We start from the raw sequence: 18,931 nt of genomic DNA, 5'->3' as shown, positions 1-18,931 counted from the left end.
ATCTTAGCCCGTGGCTTGTTCCTCATTGTATCTTAGCCCGTGGCTTGTTCCTCATTCTATCTTAGCCCGTGGCTTGGTCCTCATTCTATCTTAGCCCGTGGCTTGGTCCTCATTCTATCTTAGCCCGTGGCTTGTTCCTCATTCTATCTTAGCCCGTGGCTTGTTCCTCATTCTATCTTAGCCCCTGGCTTGTTCCTCATTCTATCTTAGCCCCTGGCTTGTTCCTCATTCTATCTTAGCCCCTGGCTTGTTCCTCATTCTATCTTAACCCCTGGCTTGTTCCTCATTCTATCTTAGCCCCTGGCTTGTTCCTCATTCTATCTTAACCCCTGGCTTGTTTCTCATTCTATCTTAGCCCCTGGCTACTGCTAACTGCTACTGCTAACTGCTACTGCTAACTGCTACACTCTGTTTATCATATATGATTTGATTTGACTGCTGTCTCTGACGTCTCATCATTGAGCAGAGCAGCTCAAGTGGAGCTGTTGCTATAGTTACTCAGACCCAGAGCTGCCATTAGCGGAGTACATGCAGAGCGAGCTGCTGGCAGGGTGTCAGTTACAAACAGAGAGGAGCAGCTAATGGATTTACTGAGAGAGGAAATTATTTAGGAAGCAATCGGACCTGAATGTCACGGGGTCTGGGTTGGGTGGGACCTGAATGTCACGGGGTCTGGGTTGGGTGGGACCTGAATGTCACGGGGTCTGGGTTGGGTGGGACCTGAATGTCACGGGGTCTGGGTTGGGTGGGACCTGAATGTCACGGGGTCTGGGTTGGGTGGGACCTGAATGTCACGGGGTCTGGGTTGGGTGGGACCTGAATGTCGCGGGCATGGGTAGAGCATGGGGATTAAAATTCATGCCCGTGCAGGGCTATAGTACAGAGTCAGCTCTGGGAACCATTTTGTCTGTACTGGTCAGGAACTGGAACCTTGCTGGCACAGGAATTGGTGTTTATTAAGTGTCCCCCAGGGAAACCAAAGTCATTCCTGCCTCATCCTGGGATCTCATTTCACTGGGATTGATTCATCTGAGACTGCTGGGTCTACGTCCCTAATAGCACACTATTCCCTATGTAGTGCACTACATTTGACCAGGGCCCATAAGGAATAGGGTGCACTACTTTTGACCAGGGCCCATAGGGAATAGGGTGCTATTTGAGACGCAGCACTGTTCTGCTCTGACTCTACCTCTCTCTTGGTAGGCTCATTAAATGGCTCACAGAGAGATAATTAGAGAAATGAAGACCTCATCCATCCTTTTAGTGGGTGGTTGTTTATTTTTGTGTTAGCATTGGGGAGAGAGAGGTGGGGAGAGAGAGGTGGAGAGGTGGAGGGGGAGGGGGAGAGAGAGAGGGGGAGAGAGAAATGTGGGGAGAGAGATGTGGGGAGAGAGAGGTGGGGAGAGAGGGAGGTGGGGAGAGAGGGAGGTGGGGAGGTGGGGAGAGGGAGGTGGGGAGAGAGAGGTGGGGAGGGGGAGGTGGGGAGAGAGAGGTGGGGAGAGAGAGGTGGAGAGGTGGAGGGGGAGGGGGAGAGAGAGAGGGGGAGAGAGAAATGTGGGGAGAGAGATGTGGGGAGAGAGAGGTGGGGAGAGAGGGAGGTGGGGAGAGAGGGAGGTGGGGAGAGGGAGGTGGGGAGAGAGAGGTGGGGAGGGGGAGGTGGGGAGGGGGAGGTGGAGAGGTGGAGGTGGAGAGAGAGATGTGGGGAGAGGGAGGTGGAGAGGTGGAGGTGGAGAGAGAGATGTGGGGAGAGAGGGAGGTGGGGAGAGAGAGGTGGGGAGAGAGAGGTGGAGAGAGAGATGTGTGGGGAGAGGGAGGTGGGGAGAGAGAGGTGGGGAGAGAGATGTGTGGGGAGATAGATGTGGGGAGAGAGGGAGGTGGGGAGAGAGAGGTGGAGAGAGAGAGATGTGTGGGGAGAGGGAGGTGGGGAGAGAGAGGTGGGGAGAGAGAGGGGGAGAGAGGGAGGTGGGGAGAGAGAGGGGGAGGTGGGGAGAGAGAGGTGCGGAGAGAGAGGGGGAGAGAGAGGTGGGGGAAGTGGGGAGAGAGAGGTGGGGGGAGGTGGGGAGAGAGCGCTAGTGGAAGGTGAATGACTCAAAGAATCAAAGTCATCGATGACATCACATAAGAGGAGAATTTCAAGGAAATGATGATGATGATGATGATGATGATGATGATAGAGAGAGAGAGAGAGAGAGAGAGAGAGAGAGAGAGAGAGAGAGAGAGAGAGAGAGAGAGAGAGAGAGAGAGAGAGAGAGAGAGAGAGAGAGAGAGAGAGAGAGAGAGAGAGAGAGAGAGAGAGAGAGAGAGAGAACAGAACGATTGTTCACCTTTTAATGTTAGGACATCTAACAGATGACATCATGCAGACATTAGTGTTGAAGGAGCGGATCACTGCTCGGTTCTATTCTATTTGATTTCCATTGACGTCCTGCTGTGAAGACTGTCTATCCCCTCATCCACACCATGTCAGTTTAGCTGTTTCTTTATAGCCTTTAACCTATGGAGGTCTATCTGTATGCTTTCCACTAGATGTTGGAACATTGCTGCTATAACAGCCTCCAGTCTTCTGGGAAGGCTTTCCACTAGATGTTGGAACATTGCTGCTGTAACAGCCTCCAGTCTTCTGGGAAGGCTTTCCACTAGATGTTGGAACATTGCTGCTATAACAGCCTCCAGTCTTCTGGGAAGGCTTTCCACTAGATGTTGGAACATTACTGCTATAACAGCCTCCAGTCTTCTGGGAAGGCTTTCCACTAGATGTTGGAACATTGCTGCTGTAACAGCCTCCAGTCTTCTGGGAAGGCTTTCCACTAGATGTTGGAACATTGCTGCTATAACAGCCTCCAGTCTTCTGGGAAGGCTTTCCACTAGATGTTGGAACATTGCTGCTATAACAGCCTCCAGTCTTCTGGGAAGGCTTTCCACTAGATGTTGGAACATTGCTGCTATAACAGCCTCCAGTCTTCTGGGAAGGCTTTCCACTAGATGTTGGAACATTACTGCTATAACAGCCTCCAGTCTTCTGGGAAGGCTTTCCACTAGATGTTGGAACATTGCTGCTATAACAGCCTCCAGTCTTCTGGGAAGGCTTTCCACTAGATGTTGGAACATTGCTGCTATAACAGCCTCCAGTCTTCTGGGAAGGCTTTCCACTAGATGTTGGAACATTGCTGCTATAACAGCCTCCAGTCTTCTGGGAAGGCTTTCCACTAGATGATGGAACATTGCTGCTATAACAGCCTCCAGTCTTCTGGGAAGGCTTTCCACTAGATGTTGGAACATTGCTGCTATAACAGCCTCCACTCTTCTGGGAAGGCTTTCCACTAGATGTTGGAACATTGCTGCTATAACATCCTCCAGTCTTCTGGGAAGGCTTTCCACTAGATGTTGGAACATTGCTGCTATAACAGCCTCCAGTCTTCTGGGAAGGTTTTCCACTAGATGTTGGAACATTGCTGGGGGGGACCTGCTTCCATTCAGCCACAAGAGCATTAGTGAGACCAGGCACTGATGTTGGGTGTGATTAGGCCTGGCTCGCAGTCAGTCTTCCAGTTCATCCCAAAGGTGTTCGATGGGGTTGAGGTCAGGGCTCTGTGCAGGCCGGTCAAGTTCTTCCACACCGATCTCTACAAAAACATTTCTGTGTGGACCTCGCTTTGTGCACGGGGGCGTAGTCATGCTGAAACTGAAAAGGCTATAGCAGGGCAGACATTTGAACGGACTTGTTGGAAAGGTGGCATCCTATGACTGTCCCCACTTTGAAAGTCACTGAGCTCTTCAGTATGGGCCATTCTACTGCCAATGTTTTCCTATGGAGATTGCATGGCTGTGTGCTCAATTTTATACACCTTTCAGCAACAGGTGTGGCTGTAAGTGCCGAATCCACTGATTTGAAGTGGTGTCCACATACTTTTGTATATATAGTGTTGGCTACTAGAAATAAAGTGTTTGTAAATCAAATCAAATCAAATGTTATTGGTCAGATCACATATTGACCAGATGTTATTGGTCAGATCACATATTGACCAGATGTTATTGGTCAGATCACATATTGACCAGATGTTATTGGTCAGATCACATATTGACCAGATGTTATTGGTCAGATCACATATTGACCAGATGTTATTGGTCAGATCACATATTGACCAGATGTTATTGGTCAGATCACATATTGACCAGATGTTATTGGTCAGATCACATATTGACCAGATGTTATTGGTCAGATCACATATTGACCAGATGTTATTGGTCAGATCACATATTGACCAGATGTTATTGGTCAGATCACATATTGACCAGATGTTATTGGTCAGATCACATATTGACCAGATGTTATTGGTCAGATCACATATTGACCAGATGTTATTGGTCACATCACATATTGACCAGATGTTATTGGTCAGATCACATATTGACCAGATGTTATTGGTCACATCACATATTGACCAGATGTTATTGGTCAGATCACATATTGACCAGATGTTATTGGTCAGATCACATATTGACCAGATGTTATTGGTCACATCACATATTGACCAGATGTTATTGGTCAGATCACATATTGACCAGATGTTATTGGTCAGATCACATATTGACCAGATGTTATTGGTCACATCACATATTGACCAGATGTTATTGGTCACATCACATATTGACCAGATGTTATTGGTCAGATCACATATTGACCAGATGTTATTGGTCAGATCACATATTGACCAGATGTTATTGCGGGTGTAGCGAAACGCGTTCCTAACTCCCACAGTGCAGTAGCATCTAAAACCAGCGACAATCTCGGCAGTACAGTGTGCAGCAAGCAGTTTAGCAGTTACACCGGGCCTCAGTGGCAATACATTTATAAATCCAAAAAGCTTACCTTGACTTGGAAGAGTTCCCAGTGTGTCACGCCCTGACCATAGTTTGCTTTGTATGTTTCTATGTGTTGTTTGGTCAGGGTGTGATCTGAGTGGGCATTCTATGTTGTATGTCTAGTTTGTCTATTTCTATGTGTTTGGCCTGATATGGTTCTCAATCAGAGGCAGGTGTTAGTCATTGTCTCTGATTGGGAGCCATATTTAGGTAGCCTGTTTTGTATTGTGGGTTGTGGGTGATTGTCTATGTGTAGCGTTTTGTGTCAGCACCTTTATTCGATAGCTTCACGTTCGTTGTTTGTTATTTTTGTATAGTTCGTTCAGTGTTCTCATTTGTAATAAATATCAAGATGAACACTTACCACGCTGCATATTGGTCCTCCGATCCTTCCAACTACTCCTCCTCAGACGAGGAGGAAGACGAACGTGACACGGTGTTGGATAGACATAGCCAGTTAGCTAACATAACATCCCTCTCTGTTTGACCTGGGTGTTTGAGTAGGCTAAACTAGCTAGCTGCATTTGACACCAGCTAAGTAAGAGAAGGCCAGTTAACTAACATACCATTCATCTCTGTCCAATTTAAAAACGATACAAGTTAGAAGGTAGAATTTTAAACAAATACACATGTATTATTTGAGAAGAAATAGTGAATCATGCAAGGGTGCAGTACTGTGGACAAGGGACGCCCTCTGGGAATATAATACAATAACTCCTGGTTGTCCTTTATCGTACTCACACACACACACACACACACACACACACACACACACACACACACACACACACACACACACACACACACACACACCCCCCCAGCTCATCATCTCTATTGTAGGGTCATGACAGCCTTCCTGTAACACACTATTCATCATACTGTAGATGACTCTAAGTGACGGTAGACGATGAGGGTTTAATTAACCTTCCTGTAACACACTATTCATCATACTGTAGATGACTCTAAGTGACGGTAGACGATGAGGGTTTAATTAACCTTCCTGTAACACACTATTCATCATACTGTAGATGACTCTAAGTGACGGTAGACGATGAGGGTTTAATTAACCTTCCTGTAACATACTATTCATCATACTGTAGATGACTCTAAGTGACGGTAGACGATGAGGGTTTGATTAACCTCTGGATTGTTTTATGGTGGGACTGAGGACAGCTATCTAGCAACTAGCAGACGTTTCTGTTGCTAAGTGATGTAAGTGTCCTTATTGATGAAAAGCTGTATGACTCAAAACAGTCTTGACGTACAGGACATGTAGATAGAACTGCTCTGTACAGGACATGTAGATAGAACTGCTCTGTACAGGACATGTAGATAGAACTGCTCTGTACAGGACATGTAGATAGAACTGCTCTGTACAGGACATGTAGATGGAACTGCTCTGTACAGGACATGTAGATAGAACTGCTCTGTACAGGACATGTAGATAGAACTGCTCTGTACAGGACATGTAGATAGAACTGCTCTGTACAGGACATGTAGATAGAACTGCTCTGTACAGGACATGTAGATAGAACTGCTCTGTACAGGACATGTAGATAGAACTGCTCTGTACAGGACATGTAGATAGAACTGCTCTGTACAGGACATGTAGATAGAACTGCTCTGTACAGGACATGTAGATAGAACTGCTCTGTACAGGACATGTAGATAGAACTGCTCTGTACAGGACATGCAGATAGAACTGCTCTGTACAGGACATGTAGATAGAACTGCTCTGTACAGGACATGTAGATAGAACTGCTCTGTACAGGACATGTAGATAGAACTGCTCTGTACAGGACATATAGATAGAACTGCTCTGTACAGGACATGTAGATGGAACATCAGCCATTAGAATCGAGGGGACGATCAGAGGTCCTCCATCTTATTATCTCGTGATTGGCCAATAGAATGGGTTAGGAGGTGGCTGTTTCTCCCTTCGCCTTAATCTCACCAGGATCCCCCCTCTCTTGCCTCTGTAACGTTGGCGTTTCCTCTTGGGTAACCCCCCCAAAAAATGTGGCCGGAATTACGGAAAGAGCCCAGGGTAGATGAGTCGAAGGTGAAGTTTTGAAGTAGGTAACTGCTGATCTGATGTTCAAAAGTTTTTGTCGGTTGTACGAAATGATAAGCGGATACATTTAGAGAAAATTAAGTAAAAAATAAACAACAATAGAAAAATAACAAACACAAAATAGCAAAGTTGAGTCAGAGGTTACAAAGCAGTGGCCATCCAGTACGACGCCATCATAAATTTAATTCTAAGGTCATTGCTTTACAGTAAACCCCACCCATCACATCTGGCTTGTTTTCAATTACCATACTAGCACTTAATAAAAGCAATGTATTGTAGCAAATTAAATCAACGTTTATTGGTCACGTCCACAGGTTACATGAACCAGTCGCTGTCCAGTTGTATACACAGGCCTGTTCTGACAGTATCCATTAATTCTGAAGTAACCCGGAGCACCAGAAAGATAACAGAAGCGAAACACTCTGTCTGCCTGTCTGTACTCTGTAATTGTCCAGAAGGGAACAGTCTGTCTGCCTGTCTGTACTCTGTAATTGTCCAGAAGGGAACAGTCTGTCTGCCTGTCTGTACTCTGTAATTGTCCAGAAGGGAACACTCTGTCTGTAAAGTGCGCATGGAAGCAGTGACTCAGCTGTTCGCCCTCCCTTCCTCCCTCCCTCCCTCCCTCCCTCCCTCCCTCTGGCCTTAGACACGTCACACATTGTCTGCGTCCCAAATGACATTCCCTATTCCCTATTCCCTAATCCCTATTCCCTATGTGGTGCACTACTATAGAGCGGAGATATTCACGCTGACGATCACTGACCCAGCAAGCAGATCTAGTTTCACACGGCAGGGCAGGTTAGGGCGGTCCTCTCACCCTAGTCACCTTCCTCCGTGACTCCCCCGCCCTCATCTCTCTCTCTCTCTCTCTCTGTTCTGTCGTGTCTTTCAGCCATCCTCAACCCCAAGCAGCCCAAAGAGAACAAGAGCTTCAACTTTGATTACTCGTACTGGTCACACACCTCGGTAAGTACCTGTCCCACACCACTGCAGTAGGGAGGGAGGGGAGGGAGGGAGGGAGGGAGGGGAGTCACTGCTTCCATTGTCACACACCTCGGTAAGTACCTGTCCCACACTACTGCAGTAGGGAGGGAGGGGAGGGAGGGAGGGAGGGAGGGAGGGAGGGAGGGGGGAGGGGAGTCACTGCTTCCATTGTCACACACCTCGGTAAGTACCTGTCCCACACTACTGCAGTAGGGAGGGAGGGAGGGTACCTGTCCCACTGTCCCACACTACTGCAGTAGGGAGGGAGGGAGGGAGCGTACCTGTCCCACTGTCCCACACTACTGCAGTAGGGAGGGAGGGAGGGAGGGTACCTGTCCCACTGTCCCACACTACTGCAGTAGGGAGGGAGGGAGGGAGCGTACCTGTCCCACTGTCCCACACTACTGCAGTAGGGAGGGAGGGGAGGGAGGGAGGGAGGGAGAGAGGGTGCCTGTCCCACACTACTGCAGTAGGGAGGGAGGGAGGGAGGGAGGGAGGGAGGGAGGGAGGGAGGGAGGGAGGGTACCTGTCCCACACTACTGCAGCTTTACATCACCACTGCTGATGTCATACTACACAGTAATCCTTCATTAAAAGACATTGATTACATGCGACGTATATTTGATATGATCTTTTTTTGCACTTTTACTAGTTGTCTGTTAGTTTTTACTCTGTTCTGTCAGAACCATACAAATTGGGTTACTCCTGAGACACATATTACTCCTGGACTACATTACCCAGCGACACAGATTACTCCTGGACTACATTACCCAGCGACACAGATTACTCCTGGACTATATTACCCAGAGACACAGATTACTCCTGGACTACAGCACCCAGAGACACAGAATACTCCTGGACTACATTACCCATTGACACAGATTACTCCTGGACTACATTACCCAGAGACAGAGTGTAGAATGTCATATGTAGGATTATCTTTTAAGTAGAAAACAACAAAAACAATGAATCCAAATTGTAGTGGTGTCTTGGTTAATCATGTTGATGGATGTTTATTTAACCTTACACATTCTCTCTCCACAGCCCGAGGACATCAACTTTGCCGGCCAGCAGCAGGTGTACAAGGACATTGGTGAGGAGATGCTGCTCCATGCCTTCGAGGGATACAACGTCTGTATCTTTGCCTATGGTCAGACCGGCTCTGGGAAGTCCTACACCATGATGGGCAAGCCGGACTTGAAGGACCAGGAAGGCATCATCCCTCTGGTATACAGCATATACTGTTACCTCTACACCAGGGTTACAAAAATTCCAGTAATTTTTTTTCGAAAAATCCCTGGTTTTCCTAGATGGAACATTCCCAGAATCCTGAATTCTCCAACCGGAATTGCTGTATAACCAGGGAATTTTCGGGAAAAGTTAGCGACTCATTCACCTAGCTCTCCATGCCTAAACACAAAGGACATGTGTTGGAAATTAATGAAAGCTATATTGCGATGCAACACATTGGATGGTTGATTATTCAATGTGTTTAATGTGTTCGTATATGTCCCTTGTACAGACAAACCATATATCAGTTGATAATAAATGTTCACTTACAAACCTTTTGCTCTCTTGCTCCCCCTAGATGTGTGAAGACCTCTTCACCAAGTTCAACGACTGTAATAATGACAACACCAAGTCCTACTCTGTGGAGGTACGTTACAGTTAACAAACAGGGGCCTCTCGTTGGTCCCCACCGCCCGTCGTGTCACATCCTGTCTTCCTGTAAGGGTCCGCTTCCTCTCACTATGGCTTTTTTTCTTAATTATTTTCCATCTTTCCTCAATTCCTAGCATGCACTCCTCCTGTCTCCTTCTCAATACACATTGGAGCCGTGGATCCATAGTCCCTCCAAGAATATGAGGAGAGAGGACATGAGGAATTTAGGAAAGATGAAACGAGAAAGAACCTGTGGGAGATGTGACTCTTTGTGACCTCTCCTGTGTTCTAACCCTTTATGCCCCTCCCCCTCCCTCCCTCCTCCTCAGGTGAGCTATATGGAAATATACTGTGAGCGTGTGCGTGACCTCCTGAACCCTAAGAATAAGGGGAACCTGCGTGTGAGGGAACACCCCCTGATGGGGCCATACGTAGAGGACCTGTCCAAGCTGGCTGTCACCTCCTACAACGACATCCAGGACCTCATGGACTCTGGAAACAAGGCTAGGTGAGTGGATGGATGGATTGATGGATGGATTGATGGTTAGATAGGTCGATGTACAGTGTATGTATGGATAGGGTAATGCGTGGATGGGTGGGTGGGTTGATGAATCAGAATCAGAAAACTTAATTGCCATGCAACATTGCCATGGCGCCGGGGGTAGAGCTGACGTCTTATCGGCTCTCAACCAATCATGCTATTTTGTAATTTTTTCGTATTGTTCGTAACTTTCTTTGTACATAATGTTGCTGCTACCGTCTCTTATGACCGAGAAGAGCTTCTGGACATCAGAACTGCGATTACTCACCTCAAACTGGACGAGGAGTTCTTCTTCAATGAGTCGGACGGGAGGGATGTACTCTAGACACCCGACCAGGCCCCGATCCCCGTGATTCGCTGGCGAAGGAAATTGAGATTTTGTGAGGATCAGGCGACGAGTGGCTAATCTGCCCTTGCCCTCCGTTCTGCTAGCTAACGTTCAATCGCTGGAAAATAAACGGGACTAACTGAAAGCGCGTATATCCTACCAACGGGACATTAAAAACTGTAATATCTTATGTTTCACCGAGTCGTGGCTGAACGACGACATCAAGAACATACAGCTGGCGGGTTATACACTGTATTGACAAGACAGAACAGCGACACAGCTGGTGCGCGATATCTAAGAAACTCTCAAAAGTTTTGCTCGCCTGAGGTAGAGTATCTCATGATAAGCTGTAGACCACACTATCTACCTAGAGAGTTTTCATCTGTATTTTTCTTAGCTGTCTACACTCCACCACGTACCGAGGCTGGCACTAAAACCGCACTCAATGAGCTGTATACGGCCATAAGCAAACAGGAAAATGCTCATCCAGAGGTGGTGCTCCTAGTGGCCGGGGACTTTAATGCAGGGAAACTTAAATCAGTTTAACAGAATTTCTATCAGCATGTTAAATGTGCAACCAGAGGGAAAAACATTCTAGACCACCTTTACTCCACACACAGAGACACGTACAAAGCTCTCCCTTGCCCTCCATTTGGCAATTCTGACCATAACTTTATCCTCCTGATTCCTGCTTACAAGCTAAAATTAAAGCAGGAAGCACCAGTAACTCGTCTATGAAAAAGTGGTCAAATGAAGCAGATGCTAAACTACAGGACTGTTTTGCTAGCACAGACTTGTAAATGTGGCAGGGATTGCTATTACAGACTACAAAGGGAAGCACAGCCGAGAGCTGCCCAGTGAGCTAAATAACTTCTATGCTCGCTTCGAGGCAAGTAACACTGAAACATGCATGAGAGCATCAGCTGTTCCGGATGACTGTGTGATCACACTTTCCACAGCCGATGTGAGTAAGACCTTTAAACAGGTCAACATTCACAAGGCCGCAGGGCCAGATGGATTACCAGGATGTGTACACCGAGCATGTGCTGACCAACTGGCAAGTGTCTTCACTGACATGTTCAACCTCTCCCTGTCTGAGTCTGTAATACCAACATGTTTCAAGCAGACCACCATAGTCCCTGTGCCCAAGAACACTAAGGTAACCTGTCTAAATGACTACCGACCCGTAGCACTCATGTCTGTAGCCATGAAGTGCTTTGAAAGGCTGGTCATGGCTCACATCAACAACATTATCCCAGAAACCCTAGACCCACTCCAATTTGCATACCGGCCCAACAGATCCACAGATGATGGAATCTCTATTGCACTCCACACTGTCCTTTCCCACCTGGACAAAAGGAACACCTATGTGAGAATGCTGTTCATTGACTACAGCTCAGCGTTCAACACCATAGTACCCTCAAAGCTCATCACTAAGCTAAGGATGCTGGAACTAAACAGCTCCCTCTGCAACGGGATCCTAGACTTCCTGACGTGCCGCCCCCAGGTGGTAAGGGTAGGTAACAACACATCTGCCACGCTGATCCTCAACACGGGGGCCCCTCAGGGGAGCGTGCTCAGTCCCCTCCTGTACTCCCTGTTCACTCATGACTGCATGGCCAGGCACGAATCCAACACCATCATTAAGTTTGCTGATGACACAACAGTGGTAGGCCTGATCACGACAACGATGAGACAGCCTATAGGGAGGTGGTCAGAGACCTGGCAGTGTGGTGCCAGGACAACAAACTCTCCCTCAACGTGATCAAGACAAAGGAGATGATTGTGACTACAGGAAAAAGAGGACTGAGTACGCCCCCGTTCTCATCGACGGGGCTGTAGTGGAACAGGTTGAGAGCTTCAAGTTCCTTGGGGTCCACATCACCAACAAACTAACATGGTCCAAGCACACCAAGACAGTTGTGAAGAGGGCACGACAAAACATATTCCCTCTCAGAAGACTGAAAAGATTTGGCATTGGTACTCAGATCCTCAAAAGGTTTTACAGCTGCACCATCGAGAACATCCTGACGGGTTGCATCACTTCCTGGTATGGCAACTGCTCGGCCTGCGACCACAAGTCACTACAGAGGCTAGTGCGTACGGCCCAGTACATCACCGGGGCAAAGCTGCCATCCAGGACCTCTATACCAGGCGGTGTCAGAGGAAGGCCCTAAAAATTGTCAAAGACTCCACCCACCCTAGTCATAGACTCTTGTCTCTGCTACCGCACGGCAAGCGGTACTTGAGCGCCAAGTCTAGGTCCAAGATGCTTCTGAACAGCTTCTACCCCCAAGCCATAAGACTCCTGAACAGCTAATCAAATGGCTACCCCCATACGCTGCTGTGCATAAGTAACATTTCACAGGTAAGGTTGTATTGTTGTATTCGGCGCATGTGACATTTTGATTTGAACACGTTACTATGAATTTATCTTGGTGTTGGATGGATAGATGGATGGATGGATGGATGAATCACTGAATGATTGGGTGGGTGAACGGATGGATTAAGGATGGATGATATATGATATTTATTTTCTTTGGGGTGTTTGGTTTTCTCAGTAATTCAAATCAGGTTTTATTCTAAAGATTGTGGCTTTGTTCCAATATCCACACTAGCAATACCACTTAGCCTCAGGCATTATATTGAGCCTACATTCTAAGTAGAACATAGGCTCTGTTTGAGAAGGTTTGGTTTGAGTACCAAATATCTCTCTATTCCCTATGTAGTGCACTACTTTTAACCAGGACCCATAGTGTCTAACCCCTATTCCCTATGTAGTGCACTACTTTTAACCAGGACCCATAGTGTCTAACCCCTATTCCCTATGTAGTGCACTACTTTTAACCAGGGTTCCGTTTGGGATGCATCCTTTGGTGAGGTGAAGTTTCCATGCTGTACCATGTTGGCCGTGAATTAATAGATTCATTAATTACAAAATGTTGTGTCGACGAGGGAGTTTACTGCACGGGAAGACTTGAACTATCAGAGCCAGAATAGATCGAATTTACATTGAGTTCATGAACGAACACGTTAAAGACATGGTGGAGTAGAGCGGAAATGTGTAGACGTGGAAAGCTAGGTTACTCCAGCAGAGAGACAGGACAAACATCAGACAAACAAAGCAACAAGGAATGATTGAAATTCCAGACTTGTCCATGCTGCAACTGTGAGGGGTGCGTAACTGGTGGCAGTGAAGTCAGACGCAGGAGAGCAGAACTAGGTAATAGCCAGAGCCGTTTAATTCAAAACCAACGGCATCAAGAAATAACCAACATGGGTTCAAAACCCGACGCACCCTGGTAAACAAGCACAAGCACTTACAAACAAACAATTCCACACAAAGACATGGGGGGAACAGAGGGTTAAATACACAACACTTAATGAGGGAAATGAGAACCAGGTGTGTAGGAAAACAAGACAAAACAAATGGAAAATGAAAAGTGGATCGACGATGGCTAGAAGACCGGCGACGCCGACCCCCGAACGCCGCCCGAACAAGAAGAGGAAACGACCTCGGTGGATGTCGTGACAGCAACACATTGGAACCAAATCCCATTGCTCTGTCAATGATAAATGACTCAATGATTCATGAATCAATTAATTAATCAACTGTTTTCTCTATATCAGGCAGTTCAGTAACGTTGAAATCTCCATTTACTTACTGACGTGTACCACCCTGATCTGTAGCAGTACACACCTCAGTGGAGATATGTCAGTCAGACAGCACTGTGCTCTGTCCATCCATCTACCCCCTCCACTGTGCTCTGTCCATCCATCTACCCCCTCCACTGTGCTGTGTCCATCCAATTCACACCTCTACCCAGGTGTCAGGATCGAACAGTGTATTTCCAGTTCCTTCTGTTTTTCATCCAAATGTGAAAACAGCAGCAGGATGGAAAATATAAATGGTTGTATTGCACTGCAACTCTCTACCTCTCGATATCACCCACTGCTGCTGGGACAGAACTTTAGGCTTCCTACGAATTACCACATTGTCTCTTGTCTCGTTAGCTCTAAGCTAACCATGGCAACTAAACAGTAGCAGAACCAGTCGCTGATGGCTCCGCTTAACACGCCTCCTATTGAATGCAACGTGTCATTAGGAAGACGATAATTGATGATTTGGTTGCTAGAGAGCGTTGAGGGGAGATTAGTTTTAATTTATCTGTCATTTGGCATATCTTGTTGAAATTAATTATTGCGCCCGAATAAAACGGTTCACCGTGGAGGTTTTGTAGGCTTTATTATCAAGATGGATCATTGATCTCAAATGACTCAGCCATTTCACTTGTTATTGTTCTTCTGTCTCAATGTGAGTAGATTTCACTAGTGTTACATCACACAGTAGGTTCTGTACACGCTCGTCCCGTAGGGCGGCGCACAAATTGGCCTCGGCGTCGCCCGGGTTAGGGTTTTGCCGGGTTAAGGGTTAAGCCGTCATTGTAAAATAAGAATTTGTTCTTAACTGACTTGCCTAGTTAAATAAATGTTAAATAAATAAAAATGACATTACACGGTAGGTTCTGTCTGGAAATAAAATCTATAGAAAGGTCTAACATTGTAAATCTGACTGGTAAACTCATCTGTATTTCTGTGGTGTTTCATCATGCTCTGTGGGGCACAAAGGACAAATTAGTGTTTCTTATTGGACAAGTCCAGGAAAGTTACTTCCTGTTTTAGTCAGTTTTCTTCAGTTTGGTACCAAGTGAACATTACCCAACATTCTCTTCTTCTCTGCCAGGACGGTGGCGGCCACCAACATGAACGAGACCAGCAGTCGCTCCCACGCTGTGTTCAACATCATCTTCACCCAGAAACGTCTCGACGCCGAGACTGATAACACCTCAGAGAAGGTAGGAGGGGCGCCGTCTCAGCCCGAGGGCTCTCTCTTCATTTACAGTGTAATAAAAATGCAACCAGAGCTGAATCTCTTCCTGTATTCTCTCCTCATCCCTTCTCAAAATATCAGAAGGATGCCAAGAGAGAGGATGGGACGAGTTTGAGAAAAACACATTTGAGATTCATCCCATCTCTCTTAGCTGCTTGAACTCTGTGACTTTAAGCATGTTGGGAAAAAAAACGATTCATTGCTGTTTTTAATCATCTCTTTTCATCCAGTTGTGGGGCTGCCGCTTGGTTCTCAGTCTGAGGGCACTTTGGAAATGTGTCTGTGGCATTGTGGGTGTCTTGTGCCAACTGTTGAATGAATTAGTGTGAAAATAAATGACTTTGGCTGCATTTTCAGTCAACTCATGCATTTCCCTGCCATTGATGTTTCTGTCACAGGTCAGCAAAATCAGCCTGGTGGATTTGGCCGGCAGCGAGAGGGCCGACTCCACAGGCGCTAAAGGGACCCGGCTCAAGGTGAGACTTTCTCCCTCATCTTCCTCCTTCTCCTCTCCCTCTGCCTCTCTGTTGCATAGTTTTCAAGTTTTTATTTACATTTACATTAAAGTCATTTAGCAGACGCTCTTATCCAGAGCGACTTACAAATTGGAAAGTTCATACATATTCATCCTGGTCCCCCCGTGGGGAATGAACCCACAACCCTGGCGTTGCAAGCGCCATGCTCTACCAACTGAGCCACACGGGACCACAAGTATAGTCTATTTGTCATGTGTAATGAATACATTTAAATTATTGCAATTGGATATACTGCTGGCAGTGAGGACCCATATACCTAGGGTGTGAATTGGTAAAGTGATTGAGTTTCTGTTGACTAAATTGACCATGTTGACCACGTTGACCATGTTGACCATATTAACCATGTTGACCACGTTGACCATATTGACCATGTTGACCATGTTGACCACGTTGACCATGTCGACCATATTAACCATAGTGACCATATTAACCATGTTGACCACGTTGACCATGTTGACCATATTAACCATGTTGACCATATTGACCATGTTGACCATGTTGACCATATTGACCATACCAACCATATCAACCATATTTACCATGTTGACCATGTTGACCATGTTGACCATATTGACCATGTTGACCATGTTGACCATGTTGACTATGTTGACCATATTAACCATGTTGACCATATTAACCATGTTGACCACATTAACCATGTTGACCACATTAACCATGTCAACCATATTGACCAAATTACTCCTTGACTGCTACAGGAAGGAGCGAACATCAACAAATCACTGACCACTCTGGGGAAAGTCATCTCTGCTTTGGCCGAAGTGGTACGGATCATTTTTATGTAATATTTCAAACATGCGTCATTCATAATTTTTTGGACAATATAAGGTGGAAATTAAAATTTCTCTTTCATTATTCACTTTGTAGGATTCTGCACAAAATAAGAACAAGAAGAAAAAGAAAGTGGAGAGTCACATCCCTTACAGAGACTCTGTGTTGACCTGGCTACTGAGAGAGAACTTAGGTAGGAACCTTTAACTTTACAGACACTCTGTGTTGACCTGGCTACTGAGAGAGAACTTAGGTAGGAACCTTTAACTTTACAGAGACTCTGTGTTGACCTGGCTACTGAGAGAGAACTTAGGTAGGAACCTTTAACTTTACAGAGACTCTGTGTTGACCTGGCTACTGAGAGAGAACTTAGGTGGGAACTTTTAACTTTACAGAGACTCTGTGTTGACCTGGCTACTGAGAGAGAACTTAGGTAGAAACCTTTAACTTTACAGAGACTCTGTGTTCACCTGGCTACTGAGAGAGAACTTAGGTGGGAACCTTTAAATTTACAGAGACTCTGTGTTGACCTGGCTACTGAGAGAGAATTTGGGTAGGAACCAATAATCTGGTTTGTGAGAGAGAATATTTAGGTAGGAACCAATAATCTGGTTTGTGAGAGAGAATTTAGGTAGGAACCAATAATCTGGTTTGTGAGAGAGAATTTAGGTAGGAACCAATAATCTGGTTTGTGAGAGAGAATTTGGGTAGGAACCAATAATCTGGTTTGTGAGAGAGAATTTGGGTAGGAACCAATAATCAGGTTTGTGAGAGAGAATTTGGGTAGGAACCAATAATCTGGTTTGTGAGAGAGAATATTTAGGTAGGAAGCAATAATCTGGTTTGTGAGAGAGAATTTAGGTAGGAACCAATAATCTGGTTTGTGAGAGAGAATTTAGGTAGGAACCAATAATCTGGTTTGTGAGAGAGAATTTAGGTAGGAACCAATAATCTGGTTTGTGAGAGAGAATTTGGGTAGGAACCAATAATATGGTTTGTGAGAGAGAATTTGGGTAGGAACCAATAATCTGGTTTGTGAGAGAGAATATTTAGGTAGGAACCAATAATCTGGTTTGTGAGAGAGAATTTAGGTAGGAACCAATAATCTGGTTTGTGAGAGAGGATTTAGGTAGGAACCAATAATCTGGTTTGTGAGAGAGAATTTGGGTAGGAACCAATAATCAGGTTTGTGAGAGAGAATTTGGGTAGGAACCAATAATCTGGTTTGTGAGAGAGAATTTAGGTAGGAACCAATAATCTGGTTTGTGAGAGAGAATTTAGGTAGGAACCAATAATCTGGTTTGTGATAGAGAATTTAGGTAGGAACCAATAATCTGGTTTGTGAGAGAGAATTTAGGTAGGAACCAATAATCTGGTTTGTGAGAGAGAATTTGGGTAGGAACCAATAATCTGGTTTGTGAGAGAGAATTTAGGTAGGAACCAATAATCTGGTTTGTGAGAGAGAATTTAGGTAGGAACCAATAATATGGTTTGTGAGAGAGAATTTAGGTAGGAACCAATAATCTGGTTTGTGAGAGAGAATTTAGGTAGGAACCAATAATATGCTTTGTGAGAGAGAATTTAGGTAGGTAAAGACAGCTATTATAACCTCCTATTAGTCCTAGTGTGTATGCACAGTATGTAACAGATCCTAATTCATCTGACATATCCTAATTCATCTGAACTCGTTTCTTGTTCAGGGGGAAACTCTCGTACTGCCATGGTTGCTGCTCTCAGTCCAGCTGACATCAACTATGACGAGACTCTCAGCACACTCAGGTAAAGGAACAGGAGGATGAGAGAACTGTCTCTCTCTCTCTCTCTCTCTCTCTCTCTCTCTGTCTCTCTCTCTCTCTCTCTCTCTCTCTCTCTCTCTGTCTCTCTCTCTCTCTTTCTCTCATCCTACCACACAGCAGATGATCAGTGATGAATTGAAGGACGAGACCTTGTAGAGAGAGCTAGATCATTATTGCATTTCCCTCATTGGCTTGTTCCCTGTGCCAGATTCACTCTTCAAACACCCTTCCAAGTTGCAGCTGCAGTGTTAGACTGCTGAATGTGGTATTCCATTCACGAGATGGTGTGTGTGTGTGTGTGTGTGTGTGTGTGTGTGTGTGTGTGTGTGTGTGTGTGTGTGTGTGTGTGTGTGTGTGTGTGTGTGTGTGTGTGTGTGTGTGTGTGTGTGTGTGTGTGTGTGTGTGTGTGTGTGTGTGTGTGTGTGTGTGTGTGTGTGTGTGTGTGTGTGTGTGTGTGTGTGTGTGTG

At 45.8% G+C, this 18,931-nt stretch overlaps 1 protein-coding gene across 23 annotated transcripts in view; it reads left to right on the top strand.

Moving 5' to 3' along the window:
- LOC139539409 (kinesin-like protein KIF1A) overlaps positions 1 to 18,931 on the top strand; it is a 242,293-nt gene that overhangs the window by 26,682 nt on the left and 196,680 nt on the right. For all 23 annotated transcript variants that reach the window (XM_071342327.1, XM_071342325.1, XM_071342320.1 and 20 more), the window contains exons 3-11: positions 7,830 to 7,903; positions 8,966 to 9,148; positions 9,510 to 9,578; positions 9,913 to 10,091; positions 15,197 to 15,308; positions 15,742 to 15,819; positions 16,596 to 16,661; positions 16,765 to 16,861; positions 18,369 to 18,447. In XM_071342327.1, coding sequence (XP_071198428.1) covers positions 7,830 to 7,903; positions 8,966 to 9,148; positions 9,510 to 9,578; positions 9,913 to 10,091; positions 15,197 to 15,308; positions 15,742 to 15,819; positions 16,596 to 16,661; positions 16,765 to 16,861; positions 18,369 to 18,447 — 937 coding nt within the window. The remainder of the gene's footprint in view (positions 1 to 7,829; positions 7,904 to 8,965; positions 9,149 to 9,509; positions 9,579 to 9,912; positions 10,092 to 15,196; positions 15,309 to 15,741; positions 15,820 to 16,595; positions 16,662 to 16,764; positions 16,862 to 18,368; positions 18,448 to 18,931) is intronic.

Source organism: Salvelinus alpinus, chromosome 15 (assembly GCF_045679555.1).
Source record: "Salvelinus alpinus chromosome 15, SLU_Salpinus.1, whole genome shotgun sequence".
NCBI lineage: Eukaryota > Metazoa > Chordata > Actinopteri > Salmoniformes > Salmonidae > Salvelinus > Salvelinus alpinus.
The sequence above is the reverse complement of the archived record's forward strand: the minus strand, read 5'-3'. Positions and strand labels throughout refer to the sequence as shown.